We start from the raw sequence: 22,534 nt of genomic DNA on the forward strand, positions 1-22,534 counted from the left end.
AGACTAGGGGCAACTTTCCGTTGCCATCCAGTGCGCTGTAGTGCTGTTCAAACAAAGGGGCAACTTTCCGTTGCCATTCAATGCGCTGCAATGCCGTTCAAACAAGGGGCAACTTTCCGTTGCCATGCAGCTCCCCTTAAGCAAGGGGCAATTTTCCTTCGAATCTAAGGTTGTGAATCTCGAGAGTGGGTTCTATGCTTGTTAAGCAGTGGCCGTTTGCAAAAACAATTTTTGAGAATTTTTACTAAGGTTGACTGATTTTCTCTCGAAAACTATTCCATTTTTCCAAACCTGGACCTTTTTCTTGGACCCAAAAAAGGAAAATTTTCAGTGCTCATAAACTAACTTGCATGATTTTGAATCAGAAAATCAAACAAGCGTGTTAAGCTAACTCTCATTTTGGTTAAAATTGTTTTAGTAGAAAACCAAACCAAAAAAAATGGTCAAAACAATGAACTAGGGGCACAGTTTGAGTCAGGTCTTCTGTCTTTTCCCCTTTATCAATGCATTTTCCAGAAAGGGCACCATACATGCCAGAAAGGGGCACAACGGAAGCTAACCGCAAAAAGGACAGAAAGCTCTCACATCCTCCAAGCAATGAGGTATCAAGCCAAGTGCGAAGCACAAACGGGAATGGATCGAGATATTCCACTCCTTTGTTTGGACACATCTGATTACATCCAAACCCCCCCGCGAAGTATCGCCAACCGATGTCAGCTGCAGATTTGCTACACACCCAATTGTAGCACAGCCCCTCTGTGGAAGAAACTCACCGTTATAAACAAGAAGAAGAATCTAGCAGAATGCTATGGGCAAGAGCCCACAACTTTCTGTTTATCCATCAACCACCCAGGGGAGGGACAAAAAAATGAGAGATTGAAGAATAGAGAGATGTGAGCTGAGAGAAAAAGTGAGAAAATGGCTTTTTCAGAAAAACAGAGCCTGAGGGCCGAGTGATGTGAGAATCACAAATTAGAAAGGGTGGGAAATAATACCCAGAGAAACTGGCTCCTCGTGCACTGAGAGGACTCTCGTCTTTGTAACACGTCTGTGTGTCGTGTCTTTTGTTTTGTTCGTCTCGATTCTTGCTTTGAGTCGTTCCGAGCGTGTCTCGATGTGTTTAGGTTGTTTACCTTTGTTTTCCTTTGTTGAGTCGTGATGCGCTGTGTCCAGTCGTAGACTCAATACCCAGTTGAGAATTCATTTTCAATTTCGATTTCAAAATAAAATCGTTTTGTGCTCAGAGTGCTGTGTCATTTTCCACATTTGTGCAAAATAGTATTTGTTCCTTCATAAAATAGCAGGGTTCAACCCAGGTCATGTTAGAATAGTAAAACCAGGGCCTATTTGAAGCTATATGGGTTCCAGACTACAAAGCAAAAGAAAAGAGGAAATGTCGGGTATCTGAGTTTGTTTCAACTTCAGTAAGTTCCGAGACTACATTCCGTGTGTACCTCTTCGGATCTTGCCATTCCTCTGAAGTACGAGTGTGCCTCTACCTCAAGCTCAAGATCAAGTCTGCTCCAAGCCAGAATGGCGATCAAAAGTGCTCTCCCTGAGTACCATTCCCTGCCGGAAGCATCTTGGCTGTGTTCGCAATGAGTTCCTAAGAGACCAACTGCGAAGGTGGAAACTAAAGTTCGAATGGCTGATGCCTAGAACGTAAAGGTTCGGGATTTCCGGGACTAAAGTCTGGTTTAAATACCCAGAGGCATGTCCTCAGCTTGAAATCTGTATGGAAGCCCCATAGGTTGAGATAGCGTGTATGCACCTCAATTCTGGATACTGAACCAACCTAGTCTGTCAACCCGTTGGAGAATAGGGAAAGTTGTGAATCTGATCAGGAAGAAAGGCAACATCCAAAGTGTTCTATGTGAAGAACCCTTGTCAATATTTTAGAGCCTTTGTACTGTAAGATTGAAGGTAAGTGTTCGAAGAGCACAAGGGGAGATCCCCGTCGAAGAAGAGCGGTTCACCGCCACTCACCTCATGAGGTGCTTTCTAAAGCGCTGTTACGCTTGTTTATTGCATTCATTAAACATCATGCATTGTATTGCATTGTACCTATCAAGTTTCTTTCTCATTCATGCAGGATATTGTATGTACGGTTCATTCAAAGAAGTTCCGTTTGAGATCCTTTATTTAGTGTATCAATCACATTTCATTCAGTTAGTGTATCAATCACACTTCATTTCTTTAGTGTATCAATCACACCTCATTCACCCTTAGTGTATCTATCACACTTTCTTCATTTATTTAGTGTATCAATTCACACTTCTTTCATTTAGTGTATCAATCACACTTCTTTCATTTTGTGTAGCTATCACATTCATTCTCATTTTGTGTATCAATCACACTTCACTTCATTCACTTAGTGTATCAATCACACTTCATTCACTTTCACTTTTGTGTATCTATCACACACATTCTCATTTTGTGTATCTACCATGCACATATTCACTTTAGCGTATCTATCACATACATTCTCGTTTAGTGTATCAATCACACTTCATTCATTTAGTGTATCAATCACACTTCATTCATTTAGTATATCAATCATACTCTGTTCACTAAGTGCATCTATCACACTTCGTGTTCACATTTAGTATATCATTCATTTAGTATATCACACTTTGTGTTCGTTTTCAGTATATCAATCATACTTTGTTCATTAAGTGCATCTATCACACTTTGTGTTCATTTAGTGTATCCATCACACTCGTTCACTAAGTGCATCTATCACACTTCGTGTTCACATTTAATATATCAATCATACTCTGTCCACATAGTGCATCTATCACACTTTATGTTCACATTCAGTATATCAATCATACTTTGTTCACTAAGTGCATCTATCACACTTTGTGTTCATTTAGCGTATCCATCACACTCGTTCACTAAGTGCATCTATCACACTTCGTGTTCACATTTAGTATATCAATCATACTCTGTTCACATAGTGCATCTATCACACTTTGTGTTCACATTCAGTATATCAATCATACTCTGTTCACTAAGTGCATCTATCACACTTTGTGTACATTTAGTGTATCCATCACACTCGTTCACTAAGTGCTTCTATCACACTTCGTGTCCACATTTAGTATATCAATCATACTCTGTTCACATAGTGCATCTATCACACTTTGTGTTCATTTTCAGTATATCAATCATACTTTGTTCACTAAGTGCATCTATCACACTTTGTGTTCATTTTCAGTATATCTATCATACTTTGTTCACTAAGTGCATCTATCACACTTCGTGTTCACATTTAGTGTATCAATCACACTTCATTCATTTAGTATATCAATCATACTCTGTTCACACACTTTGTGTTCACGTTTGGTGTATCCATCACACTTGTTCGCATAGTGCATCTATCACACTTTGTGTTAACCTTTTGTGTATCCATCACACTTGTTCACTAAGTGCATCTATCACACTTTGTGTTCACCTTTTGTGTATCCATCACACTTGTTCACTAAGTGCATCTATCACACTTTGTGTTAACCTTTTGTGTATCCATCACACTTTGTTCACTAAGTGCATCTATCACACTTCGTGTTCCCCTTTTGTGTATCCATCACACTTGTTCAGTAAGTGCATCTATCACACTTTGTGTTCGCTTTTTAGTGTATCAACCACACTCTGTTCACTTAGTGCATCTATCACACTTTGTGTTCGCTTTTTAGTGTATCAACCACACTCTGTTCACTTAGTGCATCTATCACACTTTGTGTTCGCTTTTAGTGTATCCATCAAACCTGTTCACATAGTGCATCTATCACACTTTGTGTTCGCTTTTAGTGTATCTATCATACACTGTTCACATAGTGCATCTATCACACTTTGTGTTCACTTTTAGTGTATCAATCACACTTTGTTCACATAGTGCATCTATCAGACTTTGTGTTCACCTTCAGTGTGTCAATCACACTATGTTCACGTAGTGCATCCATCACACTCTGCGTATATCCATCATGCTTTGCTTTACATAGTGCATCTATCACACTTTGTATTCACTTTGTGTATCTATCACACTTTGCTTCACTTAGTGTATCAATCACACTTTATTCATATAGTGTATCCAGTACACTTTCTTTACTTTTGTGTATCTATCACACATGCTCACTAAGATTGCATCATAACTGCATGTAATGTAGTTTGATTTGCCTTCCCGCTTAAAACTGTCGCATTTATTGTGAATATTTGCTTCGCTACAGCTTTATTTACATTATCCTTACTGCATGAAATGTAGTTAGATTTGTATATGCTTGTTGCTTTGCATAATCATGAGTTACGTCCAGCTTTGTGCATATCATTTTGCATCTTGCGCCCTACCTGCGGGCATGCCTGCGGGCACATCTTTGTTATCTTGCCTGTTTGTCTAAGTCTTCGGCCATGTCAAAAATGGGTCGTCTCTGGGCTTTGACATTCACTCCCGTCACTTCTTGACTTTCGAGTTCTGTCAAAGAAGGGCAACTGTAGACACCCCATTTTCGACCGACCTTAAGACTCAGACGTCACCGATTGAGCGCTTGGTGATGTTGCATATTGTGCTCATTCTGAAGTTTCAGAGTCTCGGCTGCGAGCCTTGCCTCCAGACTTTCGGACTCTTTCGTGCCTTACCTCGGTTTGCGAACCAGGCTCTGTTTTCTCTATTTTCTCTTTCCGAAGGTAGAGAGAGGTCTCGTGGATCATCTCTCAGTGGCCGTAGGCTACGTTTCGTGGTCGTAGGCCATTTTTCCCATTTGGACTCGGTTTTCGATTTTTCGGAGCCGATGGCCGTGTGCCTTGGTTCGGGACTGCCTAACCACCTCCGTTTAATGGGCCACAATGTTTTGGGTTTATTTCTGGTTAAAAAAGTGGGCTGTTTTTGAGGGACCCATTTGTTTTTTGGCCTAGTTTTTTAGTGGTAGTTTTTGTTCATTCACGGACAGTGTTTTAATTAGTTTTTTTTTTGTTGCTATTTTGCCCATATATCTTCCCCAAGTTTCCTTCTATTATCTTTGATGATAGGGGTTGTTTGGGGATAAAAATGATATATGGGCAATTTTGAGTTTTTATTTTCTGTTTTAGTTACCCCTTCTTTGGGGCACGAGATCATGTTGTCTTACCTAGGGTATGCCCCTTTTAAATGTGTAATTTTTTGTCTTTAATTTATAACTTGCCCACCCTAAAAAAAGGAAAACAAAAGAAAGAGAAGTAGGAAGAAAATCAAAAGAAATTCAAATTCATCCTTTTGGAATTGAGAATTGAACACTTAGGTGATTTAGAAAACCTTAAATGAGATGCTTAAGTCAAATTAATATCGTTAAGCTACAGTTGCTCTGACAATTCCCTTTCTTAGTGGCTAAGCAAGGTTAGTTTGAGTTAAACTAGGCCACTTAAGCTAACCAGATCGTAGAACAAAACAGAGAAGGATGGAGAACGACAGAGAAAGAGAGAAACATTTTGCTTGAGAGCTAGAGGAGAAAGTTGTAGAAAAGAAAGAGAAATAGGAATAAAATCTAAAGGAATTCAAATTCATCCTTTTGGACTTGTGAATTGAACGATTAGGTGATTTAGAACACCTTAAATACGGTGTTGAATTAAACTTGGCCACTTAGGAACAAGTATGGTTAAGTTAGAGAGAAAGGCTCTTCTTGAGAGGTGGAAGAGAAAGTTAGAGAAATGAAAGAGAAAGATGAAGAAAAACAAAGGGAATTCAAATTCATCATTTTGGAGTTGAGAATTGAACACTTAGGCGATTTTGAAAATCTTAAATGAGGTGCATAAGTTAAACTCTTATTATGGTTAAGCTAAAATTACTCAGAAAATTATCGTTCTTAGAGGACCAAGCAAGGTTTGTTTGAGTTAAACTTTGGCCACTCAAGCTAATGAAACAATTGCTGGCCTAAGCTAATTAGTTCGTAGAACAAAATAGAGAAGGATGGAGAACAGCGGAGAAAGTTAGAGAGAAAGATTTTGCTCCAGAGCTAGAAGAGAAAGTTGCAGGAAAGAAAGAGAAATAGGAAGAAAATCAAAGGAAATTCAAATTCATCCTTTTGGACTTGTGAATTGAACACTTAGGTGAATTAGAAAATCTTAAATGGGGTGCTTAGGTAAAACTCATATCGTTAAGCGAGGTTAGTTTGAGTTATACTTGGCCAATTATGCTAACGAAACAATTGGTGGCTTAAGCTAAGAAGGATGGAGAACGACGAAGGAAGTTAGAGAGAAACGTTCTTCTTGAGTGCTAGAAGAGAAAGTTAGAGAAAAGAAAGAGAAATGGGATGAAAATCAAAGGAAATACAAATTCATCCTTTCGAACTTGAGAATTGAACACTTATGTGATTTAGAAGGCCATAAATGAGGTGCTTTTAAGTTAAACTCGTATCGTTAAGCTAAAATTACTCAGAAAGTTCTCTTTCTTAGAGGCTAGGCAAAGTTAGTTTGGGTTAAACTTCCGCACTTTTTTGGGTGAATAAAACTTCCCCACATAAGTTGATGAAACAATTGGTGGTCGGAGCTAATTTTTTTGTAGAACAAAATAGAGGAGAATGGAGAATGACGTAGTAAGTCAGAGAGAAACATTCTTCTTGAGAGCAAGAAGAGAAAGTTTGAGAAAGAGAAAGAGTAATATAGGAAGAAAATCAAAGGGAATTCAAATTCATCTTTTTGGACTTTAGAATTGAACACTTAGGTGATTTAGAAAACCTTAAATAAGGTGCTTAAGTTAAACTAATATCGCCAGGCTCCAATTACTCAGAAAATTCTCTTTCTTGGAGGCTAAGCAAGGTTAGTGTGAGTTGAACATGGCCAGTTAAGCTAATGCAACAATTGGTGGCCTAACCTAATTAGTCGGTAGAACAAAATAGAGAAGGACAGAGAAAGTTAGAGAAAAAAAGAGAAAGATGAAGAAAATCAAAGAGAATTAAGATTCAGCCTTCTGGACTTGAGAATCGAACACTTAGATGATTTAGAAAACCTTAAATGAGGTGCTTACGTAAACTCATATCGTTAAGCTAAACTTACTCAGAAAATTCTCTTTCTTAGGGGCTAAGCAAGGTTAGTTTGAGTTAAACTTTGCCAATTAAACTGATGAAACTATTGGTGGCATAAGCTAATTAGTTAGTAGAACAAAATAGAGAAAGACGGAGATTGACGGAGAAAGTTAGAGAGAAACATTCTTCTTCAGAGCAAGAAGAGAAAGTTAGAGAAAAGAAAGAGAAATAGAAAGAAAATCAAAGGGAATTCAAATTCATCCATTTGGACTGGAGAATTGAACACTTGGGGGATTTAGAAAACCTTAAATAAGGTGCTTAAGTTAAACTAATATCGTTAAGCATCAATTACTGAGAAAATTCTCTTCATTAGAGGCTCTAAGAAAGAGAACTTCCTAGCCTCTAAGAAAGAGAACTTCCTGAAAGCTCCCACATCTCTCATGGGTTAGAGAGAGAAGCTCCCACATCTCTCTAGAAACTCCTTGTTTCTAGGGTTTTCAATATCTCATTGAGTGATGATCGGAGTTAATGCTCTAACCAAATCTGAGGGCTCCCTTAGTGCACGTGTAAGTAATACTGAAATGGAAGTTTTAGGGTTGGTCAAACCTATTGAGGCTTTAGGTTTTGTGAAAAATTCGTTTGAAGTGTTGTCTTTAGAAAACATGGATCCATTGGAGGGTAGTCCTAAGGATCGCGATCTTGAGTCTGATCAAACCCTTGAAGCCTCGCGTAAAGGGGGAACCATGAGGCAAACGGATCTGAGGTTGGGATCTATGGTTACAGCGGAAAAATTTCAAGAAGTTGCAGATCGTCTAGCGAGGCTTAAGGCTCCTATGACGTCCAACGAGGGGAGGATCGCCTTCACTCCGGACCCCCCAAACCTTAGGTGGTCAGAATCTGTAGAGGAAGGAAACCTAGTGCTTCAAAATCTTCCTGATAGTCTCGTTGTTACACGTAACAGAGTTGATGCTAGGTCTCGTGGTGCTAGTGACAATCTAGCATCGGATCCTGCGATTGGGATAGAAAAGGGTACAATAGCCGATGAGTCCAACAAAGAAGTGCAACCGATTGGGAACTCGGGAAATCCAGAGGTTGATAGCGACTATAAGGAATTTCTGAATCAAAGAGGGGGGTTTCCACAAGGTCGTGGTGGGGGAGGGGGACGTGGTCAAAGAGGACAAAAAACTTGGGCCGAGGTCGCTGCACCATCTGCTAGATCTTCCATCCCTCTCAGGTATGTACCTCCCACTCGTAACGAGGGGTATGTTAGTGTTGAACTACCACCTAGACATTACTCCCTTGGAAAATGGGACTCATGCCTAGTGGGCTATTTTCTGGATAAGAGCGTTTCCTACAATTACATGAGGTAGTATGTGGAAAAGCAAGGGTCTGAAGGAGATTTTAGCAAATGGGGAAGGTTTTTGGTTTTTCATCTTTGACGATCCAGACTGCTGTAAAATGGTTCTTGAGGGTGGGCCATGGTATGTTGGGGGGTTTAACCTAATCCTAAAACAGTGGACTAGGATGATGAAACTAACAAAGGAGAAAGCTACCAAAGTCCCTGTTTGGGTTAGACTTTTTAATGTGCCTATGGAATATTGGGATAGTGATGGACTTAGCCGCATAGCTAGTGCTGTGGGAGTTCCTTTGTTTATGGACAACCTCACTGAGAAATGTAGTAGAGTCTCTTTTGCCAGAGTGTGTGTTGAAATAGATGCATCATCTACACTACCAGCTATGTTTAATGTTAGCTGTGGAGGGGATACAATTGTAGTTAAAGTAGAATATCAGGGTCTTCCAGCAAAATGTGATCATTGTGTAGCTTTTGGGCATGATACAACCAGATGTGTTAAATCACAGGTTGAGAAGTTGGTCAACCTCCAAAAGGAAACTGAGGAGAATCCAGATCCTGGGTGGAGTACAGTTACAGCAAAAGGTAAGAGAAAGGTGGGGGATCCTGAAGGTGGAGAACATGGGGTGCAGAATGAAGAGGCAGAGGGACAATTGGGTGCAGATACTGAGACCACACCAGAAGGGGTGGAGGCCCATCATACCCTAGTCCTGGAAGAGAAATCACATAGGGAAGGCGCTTCCAGTGATAGTGAACCCAGTCCTGGTGGGGAGGCCAATTCCCCTAACACTACAGATTTGGAGAATCTCCAGAAGAACCTAGTGGCAATAACAAAACTTGCTCTTCCCCATGATACTGAATTGATCACTAAAGTGGAACGTCTAGCGGAAGCAACACAGGCAATGAAAAGCCCAACACAAAAGCAAATCCAGCAGAAATCGGCTGCTAAAGGTAACTCCTCTGGCAAGGGTAGCAAAAGCCAGAGGAAAAAGCAAAGGTAAAATCTGTTTTGAGTGGTTGTGGGTTACTACTTTTTGTTGATTATCTTATGACTTTTAAAATTGCATCATGGAATGTTAGAGGTTTCAATGATGCCTCTAGACATAAGGAAGTGAAAAATTTTTTGTTACATGAAGATATAAAAGTCTTAGGCATTTTGGAGATCAAAATAAAAGCTGCAAATGAAAAGGCACTCCTTTCCTCTTGTTTTCTAAATTGGTCCTTTTTGACTAACTCACAACCAACTAAAACTGGGCGTATTTGTGTGTGCTGGGATCCTGCTTTTTGTCAAGTTCACTTGATTGAATCTTCCACCCAGTTTATTTTGTGTGAAATTCTTGTTTTGGGTGATAACTCTATTTTTAAAGCTTGCTTTGTATATGCTGAAAATAAGCATGCTGTTAGGAAAGAGTTTTTTGGTGACATGGTTAAAATTTCCCAGTCTCAGTCCAATGTACCCCTGGTCTTCCTGGGGGATTTTAATGCAATCAGGTACCAATATGAGAAATTTGGGGGTACATCTGCGTGGTCTCCTGAAAAGGAGGAGTTCAACTCTTGTATTATCCACTCTGGTTTGGATGAACTCTCATATAGTGGCTGCCAATTCACTTGGGCCAATAAAAGGGATAGTGGTTAGTACATTGCAACAAAAATTGATAGGGTTCTGGTCAATGAGGTTTGGCTTGACCTGTACCCTAATTCTTGTGCAACTTTCCTTACTTCCTCTATCTCTGATCATTCTCCTGCTGTGGTTACTGTGTCTGAAGCCATTACTTCCTTTAAGAAACCTTTTAAATTTTTTGACTTTTGGTCAAATCATGAGGACTTCCTCCCTGCTGTTTCAAAAGTGTGGAATCAATATATTCTGGGAGTTCCTATGTTCAGAGTTTGTCAAAAACTCAGACAACTGAAACCTGTTTTTAAGGCCATGAATAAAAAGGAATTCAGTGACATTTCTACTAGAGTGTTGGCCACTAAATCTGAGTTGGATTCTGTACAATGGAAGTTGGATAAGGACCCTGGTAAGCTTGCGTTTCAGAGACTTGAGAGAACTCTCTACAAACAGTATGTTGATCTGACTATGGTTGAAGAGAGTTTGGCTCATCAAAAGTCTAGGGTTCAGTGGCTGAAGTTGGGGGACTGTAATAGCAAGTTCTTTTTTAAGACTATTAAGGGTAATATCAATAGGTGTAAAATTCTTAATATTGAGTTAAAGGATGGGAGTATATCTAACAAGCCTGAAGAGATTCAAAATGCTTTCACAAATTTTTACTCTGACTTGTTTGGTACCCCTATTGCTGGCCATTATGATGGGACTGAAAGAATAAATGCCCTTGTTCAATCTAGGATCTCCAATGATCAATCTGCTCTCCTTGCTAGACCAGTGACTGATCTGGAGATTAAGGATGTTTTTTGGTCTCTTAAACCTAACAAGGCCCCTGGCCCTGACGGTTACCCTGCGGGCTTTTTCAAAAAATCTTGGGGTATTGTTGGTAGAGAGGTTACCCAAGCCATTAGAACTTTTTTTGAGTCTGGGAAGCTTCTCTCCGAAGTCAATAGTACAATCATAGCTCTCATCCCTAAAGTTCCTAACCCTGCAAAAGTGGGAGACTTTAGACCCATCTCTTGTTGTAATACGATATACAAATGTATAGCTAAAATTATTGCAAATAGGATTAGAGAGGTCTTACCTGACCTCATTGATCCTGTGCAATCAGCCTTTGTGCAGGGCAGGAGAATTTCTGATAATATCTTCTTGTCTCAAGAAATTTTGAGGGGTTACCACAAGAATTCCACTACCCCTAAGTGTGCGATGAAAGTGGATATCATGAAAGCTTACGATAGTGTGAGATGGGAGTTTATCATTGATATCCTTAAAGCCATGGCTTTTCCGCCCATTATGATATCCTGGATCAAGGCTTGTATGACAAGTCCTTCTTTCTCTGTTTGCATTAATGGGAGCTTGCATGGTTATTTTAAGGGTGCTAGAGGTCTTAGACAGGGAGATCCTATGTCTCCTTATCTCTTCGTTCTGGCTATGGAAATCCTTGCTAGAATTTTTGCTGAAAAGTCCAATCATCCTCAATTCAAGTTTCATTGGAGGTGTGAGAAATCTAAGATTGTCAATCTCTGCTTTGCGGACGATCTTATGATCTTCAGTCGTGGGGATGTTCCTACTGTCAGTTTAATCATGCAAGGTCTGGAGGAGTTCTCTTCTCTTTCAGGCCTTACCCCTAGCTTCAGCAAAAGCAACATTTATTTCTCTGGTTGTAATGGGGGTTTGAGAGAAGATATCCTCAAAATTGTTCAGTTTACTGAGGGTACTCTTCCTGTTAAATACCTTGGTGTCCCACTGATTACAACCAAGCTTAGGGCTTCGGATTGTCAAATTCTCATTGATAGGATCACAAATCGTATTAAGAGCTGGACAAATAAAGCTCTTTCTTATGCTGGAAGAGCTCAACTTATCCAGACCATTCTCTTTTCTATGCAGGTTTACTGGTCCTCTCTTTTCATCCTCCCCAAGAGGGTTATTAGAGAGATTGAGGGTATCCTTAGAGCTTTTTTCTGGTCGGGCACTGATCTTAAGAAACATAGTGCCAAAATTGCTTGGGATAAGATTTGTGTGCCTAAAAATGAAGGTGGTCTTGGTTTTAAATCTTTAGAGGTTTGGAACAAGGCTGCTATAACCAAGCATATTTGGTTCCTCTTCTCTGGAGGGGAGATGTCTATGTGGTGCCAGTGGGTTAAATCGTATTTACTAAAGGGCAGAAGTTTCTGGAAAGTAAAGGTTCCCCACAACTCTTCTTGGGTTTGGAGGAAGATCCTTGCTCTTAGAGATAAAATTTCTCCCCTTATTATCCACAAAATAGGTAGGGGTGACTCTACCTTTTTATGGTACGATAATTGGCATCCTCTTGGTCCTTTATGGAAAAAATTTGGGGACAGAATCTTTTTTTTTTTGGGTGAATAAGACATAAAATAAAAAGACAGAGAACTACACAGCTACAAGGGGCATACCCCAGGACCTAACAAACTATACATCTGATGAGAGAACAAACAAAAAACAAAAACAAAAAAACCAGTCAACTAGCAAGGATCAAAACCGGCTGCCAAAATTAAGGATAAGAAAAGCAATACATAGAAGAATAAACCCCCCAGGGATATGTGCATAAGCCGCATTCTGACGAATGAGGCCCATGAACACATCCAATTGATAACCCAAAGCTGAAAATAAAGAACCTGTCATCTGACAACACAAACAAAACAACCACTGAACTAAAACCCGGCACAACCCGCACGGGTAAGCCAAAAAAATCATCACATCAAAACCGTCTAGTATCCAAAAACAGAAGTTCAATACAGAAATAAAGATTAAGAAAAAACAAGTGACCACCAAGGCGCTACAAGCAGCCATCATCCCAGCACAGTAACCTTTGGCGTGCAATCTGCCAAACAACTGAGAATCAATAAGCCAGCATTCAATAGGAGAAGTAGAAGTCATCCTCTCCATGCAACTCCAACAGGACTTAGTCATTTTAATGAAACCAGAAATGCCAAGAGCTTCCGAAACAGCAGGTATGCAGTCCCTGAAACCTGGCCACCTCTTTCGACCCATACAACCCAAGGCCTGCTCATACATTATAATAGACCCTGTAAGAACAGCCATAAGTAAGTACCTCCAGCAGATAAGATACAATCTACTAGAAATTGAAACAACAACAGTGCCCTCATTATAGAATCTCACATCACTCGGCCCACAATTTAGGGGCTCACACCACTCGACTTGAGCTTCCTTACCCTGCAAATAAAGATATATAATATATATTAACATTAGTAAATATGGTGGCTGATTACACTCAACCCTCATATGAAGTGAAATTTTGATTCCTCTCATCACTCAACCCTCAAGTACACAGATGCATCCACAGAGAATTCTGACCAGATCCTACACAAAACAAACCATTACGCAAACACACAATGTTGCTCACCAACACTCAACCCACATATATGGAACTCACATCACTCAGCAGCCCTCCCATATCTGATAATATGGGGCTTCAATATTGTTATTGGTAGGTTCCATTGGGCAAGAAACCAGCTGTCAGTAGCAGAACTAGGCAAGTTCTTAATGGACAACATTCTACTTCTCACCATCTGGATTATAGATTTGATTATCACCTCTTCAGGTTTAAATTCTTTGTTAAAAACACGATTATTTCTCTCAATCCAGATGTGGTAAATAGAACACAGGAAAGCATTGCTAAGAATATTAGCTCTAAGAGAGTTACCCTTGGTCTCCTTCGTAGCATATGTAACAATATCCGGCCAATCCAAATCAGGCCATTTAATGTTACATTTGCCTTCAATAGCACCCCAGACTCTATTGGCAAATTTGCACTTAAAAAAGAGATGAGAATGACTCTCTCCAGGGTCAAGGCAGTAAGGGCACTGTGAATGAGGAGCTAAACCAAACAACATTAGTCTATCACCAGTGTACAACCTGTTATGGATAGCAACCCAGACAATGAAACTGACTTTCGGGATCCTATGAGGGCCCCAAAGGAGTTTATGCCAAACCACTCTACCAAAGCTACGTCTCCAGTGATTCCAAGCTGAGTAGATGGAAAACTGACCATCAGAAGTAAGACTCCAGATAACCTGGTCACACTTGGAAGGGTTAGGTTTGCAGCATTCAGGAGTGGATGAAATCAACTCCTGAATTTCCCAAGAGTCAGGAAAAGGCCACTTCCAGGAATGACCATTAATGATTTGACTGACTTTGGTCTCACTGTTGAGGCACGAATCATACATAATCCTGTCACCAAACTTATTCCAAAGAGGGCCAAGAGGGTGCCAATTGTCATACCAAAGGAATATAGAGTCTCCACAACCAACTTGGTGATTAATTAGAGGAGATATCCAGTCCCTAAGAGACAATATTTTCCTCCAAACCCAGGAAGGGTCAGGGGGAATTTTGACCTTCCAGAAGCTTCTACCCTTGAGTAAATAAGATTTAACCCACTGGCACCACATAGACTTCTCACCACCAGAAAAAAGGAACCAAACATGTTTAGCTATAGCAGCTCTATTCCAGATATCAAGAGATTTAAACCCAAGACCCCCCTCACTTTTAGGAGCACACACAGAATCCCAAGCAATCTTGGCACTGTGAGTTTTGAGCTCACTGCCAGACTAGAGGAAAGCTCTAAGAATGCTTTCAATCTCCTTAATGACCTTCTTAGGGAGAATAAACAGGGAAGACCAGTAAACTTGCATGGAAAAAAGGATGGACTGGATAAGCTGGCTCCTCCCCGCGTAAGACAAAACTCTATTAGTCCAATTCTTAACTCTTTTGGTGATCCTATCAATGAGAGGAGCACAATCCGTAGCCCTCAATTTGGTTGTGATAAGAGGGACACCAAGATATTTAACCGGAAGTGTGCCCTCTTTGAATTTAGCAATACCAAGAATAGAGGTACGCAACCCCATCTCACAACCAGAAAAGTAGATATTACTCTTACTGGGATTAGGGATAAGGCCCGAGAGGTTAGAAAATTCCTCAAGGCCTTCCATAATAAGCTTAACAGTATGCACATCACCTTTGCTAAAAATCATGAGATCATCAGCAAAACAGAGATTTATAATCTTAGTCTTCTCACACCTCCAATGGAACTTGAACATAGGATGCCTAGACTTCTCAGCCAAGATTTTAGCAAGAATTTCCATAGCTAGAACAAATAAGTAAGGGGATAGAGGGTCTCCTTGACGCAGACCTCTAGCCCCTTTGAAGTAGCCATGAAGACTTCCATTAATGCAAATAGAAAAGGATGGACTAGAGATGCAGGCCTGGATCCAAGAAACCATGACAGGTGGAAAGGCCATAGCCTTAAAAATATCGATAATAAATTCCCATCTCACACTGTCATAAGCTTTCATGATATCCACTTTCATGGCACACTTCGGGGTAGGGGACTTCCTATGGTACCCTCTCATAAGCTCCTGAGATAGGAAAATATTGTCAGATATTCTCCTACCTTGAACAAATGCTGACTGAACAGGATCAACAAGATCAGGGAGAACAGTTTTAATCCTGTTTGCAATGATCTTGGCAATGCATTTGTAGATAGTGTTGCAGCAAGAGATGGGTCTGAAGTCACCCACTTTAACAGGATTGGGGACCTTAGGAATGAGAGCAATAATGGTACTATTAACTTCGGATAGAAGTCTTCCGGACTCAAAAAAGGTTCTAACAGCTTGGGTGACCTCTCTCCCCACAATATTCCAAGAACTTTTGAAAAAGCCAGCAGAAAAGCCATCAGGGCCAGGGGCCTTATTAGCTTTAAGAGACCAAAAAGTGTCCTTGATCTCTTTATCAGTCACAGGGCTAGCAAGCAGAAGCGATTGATCAGAAGATATTTTAGACTTAACAAGAGACTGGACTCTATCAAACCCATTGTAATGGTCATCAATAGGGGTACCAAATAAACCAGAGAAGAAATCTATGAAAGCATTATGAATGTCCTTAGGATCTGAAGATTTTTTGCCATCCGTCATCTCCAAACTTAAGATCTTACCCCTATTGATGTTACCCTTAATGGTTTTGAAAAAAAACCTGCTATTGTTATCACCCTGACTAAGCCACTGGACTCTAGATTTTTGATGAGCCAGACTCTCCTCAACAACCAGAAGATCAACATACTTTTTGTAAAAGGTTCTCTCAAGATGTTGCAAGGACGTATTGCTAGGATCCTTATCCAGCTTACACTGAGCAGAGAGGAGCTCAGACCTAGAAGTGTGGACTCTAGTAGTAATGTCACTAAAGTCTTTCTTATTCAGAGCCTTAAGTGCTGGTTTTAGATTTTTCAGCTTCTGACACACTCTAAACATAGGGACACCTTGAATGTATTGGTTCCAAATTGTAGAAACCACAGAGGAAAAGTCCTCATGGTCAGCCCAGAAGTCAAAATATTTGAAAGGTTTCTTGAAGGAAGTCACCTTATCAGATATATGAACCACTGCAGGCGAATGATCAGATATGCCAGAGGGCAAAAAGGTAGCAAAAGAGGCAGGGAATGCATCAAGCCAAGCCTCATTTACCAGCACTCTGTCGATCTTAGATGCAATGTAATCCCCGCTTGTTCTCTTATTGGCCCAAGTGAATTGGCAGCCTCCATAGGAGAGGTCAACCAGCTCGGCTTGTAAGATACGAGAGTTGAACTCCTCTTTATCCTTAGACCAACCAGTAGAGCCTCCAGATTTTTCATAAGGAAATCTAATAGCATTAAAATCTCCTAAAATTACAAGAGGAATATTGGACTGAGCTTGGGAAATATTGACCATGGACTCAAAAAAATCTTTCCTAACTTCATGTTTATTCTCAGCATAAACAAAACAGACTCTGAACGTATAATCCGTGGTTAAATCATGCACTTCACAAAAAATATACTGATCAGATTCATGTAGCTTTTGAATTTTACAAAAAGCTGAGTCCCAGCAGACACAGATCCGCCCAGTTTTAGAAGGTTGTGAGTTTGTCAAAAAGGGCCAGTTGTTGACACCAGAAGAAAAAATCTGTTGTTCATTCAAAGCTTTTATTTTAGTTTCCAAAATGCCCAAAATTTTAATATCTTCATTCAGCAAGAATTTTCTAACTTCTTTATGTCTATGAGGATTATTAAATCCTCTAACATTCCAAGATGCAATTTTTAAAGACATTGGAAATAACAAAAATTCACAAACCCACAAACCAGTAAAACTGGAATTACCTGCGTTTCTTCCTCTGGCTTTTATTACCCTTGCCAGAGGATTTACCTTTTGCACTTGAGCCTGCTTGGGCTTGCTTGCCAGTATGAAATTTGCCAGGAGTGGATTCCACAAGATTTTCCACTTTAGCCAACAGTTCTGTCTCGTGAGGGAGGACTAGGCTTGTGATTTTTACCAGTTCCTCTCTGTGAGTTTGATCAGCTAGTTCCACTGCAGTCTCCACCTGAACTTGCATTTCTGGGTGACACTGTTCTTCCCCAGTTTGTGGCAAGCCTTCCTCAATAGGCTCCTCATTGTTTACTGTCTCAGTAGTCGTTTCTGGAATACCAACTTTCCTCTTACCCTTGGCCATAACAGTTTCCCAGCCAGGATCAGGGTGATTTTGAACTTCCTTTTGGATGTTGATTAGAGCCGCAACCTGAGTTTTCACACATCTGGCTGTGTCGTGCCCAAAGGCTATGCAGTGATCACATTTTGGAGGTAAACCTTGGTATTCAACTTTGACTGTGGCTTCTATACCTTCACAATCCACCTTAAACATAGCCGGTAAGGTAGATGCTGCTTCTACCTCAACACACACCCTAGCAAAGGACACCCTACTACCCTGTTCCGTGAGTTGGTCCATAAACAGAGGGACACCTACAGCACTAGCTATTCGACTTAATCCATCACTATCCCAGTATTCAAATGGGACATTGAAGAACTTAGCCCATACAGGGACCTTGGTAGCTTTTTCCTTAGATAGTTTCATCATACGGGTCCATTTTTTCAAAAACAAGTTAAAACCTCCAATATACAAAGGCCCTCCCTCGAGAACTGAGGTACAACATTCTGGATTATCAAATATGAAAAACCTGAACCCTTCCCCATTAGCTAAAACCTCTTTCAATCCTTTATTTTTCCATAGACCAAAAGCACTATTTTTCAAGTAATTGTAGGAGACCCCTTTATCCAGAAAATATCCAACCAAACACGAATCCCATTTTTCTAAAGGGTTAGGACGGGTGGGTAGGTTCACACTGACATAGCCCTCACTGCGATTAGGAGGCACATACCTGAGAGGAACGCTAGATCGCGTAGATGAGGCGGCCACATCTGCCCAGGTTCGAGTATAAGCTTGGCCTCTACCACCCCCTTGACCTCTACCTCCTCTGCCTCCTCTGAAGTTAGGGTTACCCCCCCTTTGCGGACGCATCTCCTCACGGTCTCCTTCCTCACTGAAACTTGGGTTCGGAGGGTCTTCAGTATCTTGTGCAGTTTCCTGTCCTTTGGGTAGATCTGACTTGGGTTCGCCATGGCCCTTCGCTTCGTATCTATTGCGAGCAACCAATATACTGTCTTGGAGATTTTGGAACATCGGGTTTTCGTCTTCCCTGCGATCCGACCATCGAGAGGTTGATAGAGAACCATCTAGGTTACTAGGGGTCAAGATTGATGAAGAAGGATCCTTCAACCTTGCCAATCGGTCAGCAACTCTCTGAAAATCTGAATCCGTCAACTGAGTTCTTCGATCTGTTAGGTTTAGGGTTTTCCTTTCACCCTCAGCGTCATCGATCTTCTCTGACAGCAAAGTTGCATCTACACTTGCCTCAACATTTGGATCCATGACTCTATCGCTTAAGATTTCGAATTTGTTACTCACAGACCCTAGGTTATCACTCAGTTTATACACCCTAGAACCCCTCTCTACAGATTCGCTATCTCGTTCATTCGATCGACTCTCCGAATGGATCAAAGCATTAACTCCTAGCATCGTGTTCAATGAGGATTTGAAACCCTAGAAACAGCCGTTTCTAGAGAGATGCTAGAGCTTCTCACGCTAACCCATTTTTAATGTGAACTTTAAGTGGCAAAGTTTTTGGGGACAGAATCTTGTATGACTCTAATCTTAACAGTGAGACTAAGGTCAATCAGATAATGGATGGGGACTCTTGGAAGTGGCCTGTCCCCAACTCTTGGGAAATAAGGGAGCTGATCTCTTCAACCCCCACTAGCTGCAGACCTAACCCTCTACTGGATGATCAACCTACTTGGTCTCTTTCTGATGGGAAATTTACTATTAATGGTGTTTGGAATCATTGGAGGCTTAAGCTTGATAAAGTTGTTTGGCATAAACTAATCTGGGGGGCTTACCATATCCCTAGGGCTAGTTTTGTTGTTTGGATGGCTGTCCAGGAGAGGCTTAATACAGGTGACAGGCTTCAGCTATTTGGCATCTCTCCTACACCAACCTGCCCATTTTGCCAACATGTTACTGAAACTCATTCTCACCTCTTTTTTGATTGTGTCTTCTCTACTAAAATCTGGACTGAAATGAAAGCTAAATGTAATGTGCAGTGGCCTGACTTTCAGTGGCCTGGCATTATTCCCTTTGCTACTAGAGAGACTAAGAGAAGATCATTAAGATCCATAATCATCAAACTGTCATTGTTGTGCTCTGGTTATATAATCTGGCTTGAAAGGAATAACAGAATTTTCAACAAAGAATTCAAGCCAGAAGAAGTGGTGGTTAAAATAATTGTCCAACTGATTCGGGGTAGATTGTTGTCTATCACAAATGTTCCTAGAAATGCAGGTGATAACTGGTACATTGACCATTGGAATTTGCCTGCTACTGTCCTGAAGCCCCATGCTCTCGGCACTGGGAGGGCTGCTGAGTGATGTGAGTTCACTATATGAGGGTTGAGTGATTGTAAGCAAACAAAGTGTTCTTTCCTAACTGTTTTCTTCATGTGTAGTAATGAGAAGTGCTTGGATCAGTGAGGGTTGAGTGTTGTGAGTCCAATAATTTACAACAGGCAGAATTGTGGGTTGAGTGAAATAGCTTCTCACAAATGTTTTTATCTAATGTTTATATATATTGTAATCTTTATGTGCAGGCTATGGAGTAATGCTTTGCTGTGTGGGTTGAGTGATGAGAGTTTATATACTGTGTGCTAAATCCCAAATTTTACTGAGTGATGCGAGATTATTGTGGGTTTAGTGATGTGAGACATATATTGTGGTTATCTGTTTTTACTGGAATCCTTCAGGATCACTAATGAATTTGCTTACTCAATTCTGGCAGGAAGTTCTATATTGTCTAGTGGAGGTCTACATCTTGGTTTTGATTCTTGGGATATTCGGCTCGAAGCTGGCTGCTGAATGCGCCGCTGTTTGTTTCATCAGGGATATAAGCTGTTTTCATTTCTGTTTTAACAACTTTAGCTATTTTACCTATCCTAGCGGGGTGTGCTAGGAATTAAGTGGTCCATCTTTGACCTATTTTGTTTTTATTGCTTTACTGTTGGTTCTGGATTAGGTAGTCCACAGGTTATATTTCGTTTTGCTATTATGGGGCTGTTCATCCCTCGGCTTTGGGCTATTCTTTCGCAGGTTTTGTTTTGTTCACCAAACCTATTTCTCGGTTTTGGTGCCAATGTTTAGTGATGATATGGGTTTGTTTTGGTCTCGGTTTTTAGCTGTCCGTCGCAGTGTTCATTATCCCTATCTCTCTTGATATGGCTGCTGAACAGTGTGTTTTTTTTGGATTTGGTTTCTCTTTGCGTTAGCTTTTTGGTTTTCTGGGTTACTGATCTTCCTGTATAGTTGTTGTAGGGCCTGGGGTATTCCCCTTGTAATCTTGTATATCCTTTGTCTTTAATTTATGTCTTTTTCACCCAAAAAAAAGAGAACTTCCTGAGTAATTTTAGCTGAACGATATGGGTTTAACTTAAGCACCTTATTTATGGCCTTCTAAATCACATAAGTGTTCAATTCTCAAGTGCGAAAGGATGAATTTGTATTTCCTTTGATTTTCATCCTATTTCTCTTTCTTTTCTCTAACTTTCTCTTCTAGCACTCAAGAAGAACGTTTCTCTCTAACTTCCTTCTTCGTTCTCCATCCTTCTTGGCTTAAGCCACCAAGTGTTTCGTTAGCATAATTGGCCAAGTATAACTCAAACTAACCTTGCTTAGCCCCTAAGAAAGGGAATTTTCTCAGAAACTTTAGCTTAACGATATGAGTTTAACCTAAGCACCCCATTTAAGATTTTCTAATCCACCTAAGTGTTCAATTCACAAGTCCAAAAGAGTGAATTCGAATTTCCTTTGATTTTCTTCCTATTTCTGTTTCTTTTCTGCAACTTTCTCTTCTAGCTCTGGAGCAAAATCTTTCTCTCTAACTTTCTCCGCCGTTCTCCATCCTTCTCTATTTTGTTCTATGAACTAATTAGCTTAGGCCAGCAATTGTTTCATTAGCTTAAGTGGCCAAAGTTTAACTCAAACAAACCTTGCTTGGTCCTCTAAGAACGATAATTTTCTGAGTAATTTTAGCTTAACCATAATAAGAGTTTAACTTATACACCTCATTTAAGGTTTTCAAAATCGCCTAAGTGTTCAATTCTCAACTCCAAAATGATGAATTTTTTTTTGGGTGGATAAGTCATAAAATAAAAGACAAAAAACTTACACCACGACAAGGGTGAATTTGAATTCCCTTTGTTTTTCTTCATCTTTCTCTTTCATTTCTCTAACTTTCTCGTCCACCTCTCAAGAAGAGCCTTTCTCTCTAACTTAACCATACTTGTTCTTAAGTGGCCAAGTTTAATTCAACACCTTATTTAAGGTGTTCTAAATCACCTAATCGTCCAATTCACAAGTCCAAACGGATGAATTTGAATTCCTTTAGATTTTATTCCTACTTCTCTTTCTTTTCTACAACTTTCTCCTCTAGCTCTCAAGCAAAATGTTTCTCTCTTTCTCTACCGTTCTCCATCCTTCTCTATTTTGTTCTACGATCTGGAAGTGGCCAAGTTTAACTCAAACTAACCTTGCTTAGCCACTAAGAAAGGGAATTGTCAGAGCAACTGTAGCTTAACGATATTAATTTGACTTAAGCATCTCATTTAAGGTTTTCTAAATCACCTAAGTGTTCAATTCTCAAGTCCAAAAGGATGAATTTGAATTCCTTTGATTTTCTTCCTACTTCTCTTTCTTTTGTTTTCTTTTTTTTGGGGTGGGCAAGTCATAAATTAAAGACAAAAAAATTACACATTTACAAGGGGCATACCCCAGGTAAGACAACATGATCTCGTGCCCCAAAGAAGGGGTAACTAAAACAGAAAATAAAAACTCAAAATTGCCCATATATCATTTTTATCCCCAAAGATAATAGAAGGAAACTTGGGGAAGATATATGGGCAAAATAGCACAAAAAAAAAAAAAAAAAAAAAAAAACTAATTAAAACACTGTCCGCGATTGAACAAAAACTACCACAAAAAAACTAGGCCAAAAAACAAATGGGCCCCTCAAAAACAACCCACTTTTTTAACCAGAAATAAACCCAAAACATTGTGGCCCATTAAAACCGTGGGCCCAACACCAAAGTAGACATACAGCCACAGTGCTAGAGATAGCAGACGCGGAGCCCACCCCGCATCAGCCCAA

General features: G+C 40.2%; 2 protein-coding genes across 2 annotated transcripts; both read left to right on the forward strand.

Moving 5' to 3' along the window:
• Positions 1 to 7,570: 7,570 nt before the first annotated feature.
• LOC145823891 (uncharacterized) lies at positions 7,571 to 12,313 on the forward strand. The gene is made up of 4 exons (XM_082923441.1): positions 7,571 to 8,223; positions 8,360 to 9,337; positions 9,421 to 9,971; positions 10,107 to 12,313. Exons 1-4 carry the CDS (start codon positions 7,571 to 7,573, stop codon positions 12,311 to 12,313), a joined length of 4,389 nt encoding a protein of 1,462 aa, XP_082779567.1.
• A 6,710-nt stretch (positions 12,314 to 19,023) lies between these two features.
• LOC145823892 (uncharacterized) lies at positions 19,024 to 19,767 on the forward strand. Its single transcript, XM_082923442.1, has one exon. The coding sequence runs from the start codon at positions 19,024 to 19,026 to the stop codon at positions 19,765 to 19,767; it is 744 nt and encodes a 247-aa protein (XP_082779568.1).
• The last annotated feature ends 2,767 nt before the right edge of the window (positions 19,768 to 22,534 follow it).

The sequence above is a fragment of the Camellia sinensis genome, chromosome 4, assembly GCF_055761805.1.
Source record: "Camellia sinensis isolate YWXY chromosome 4, ASM5576180v1, whole genome shotgun sequence".
NCBI lineage: Eukaryota > Viridiplantae > Streptophyta > Magnoliopsida > Ericales > Theaceae > Camellia > Camellia sinensis.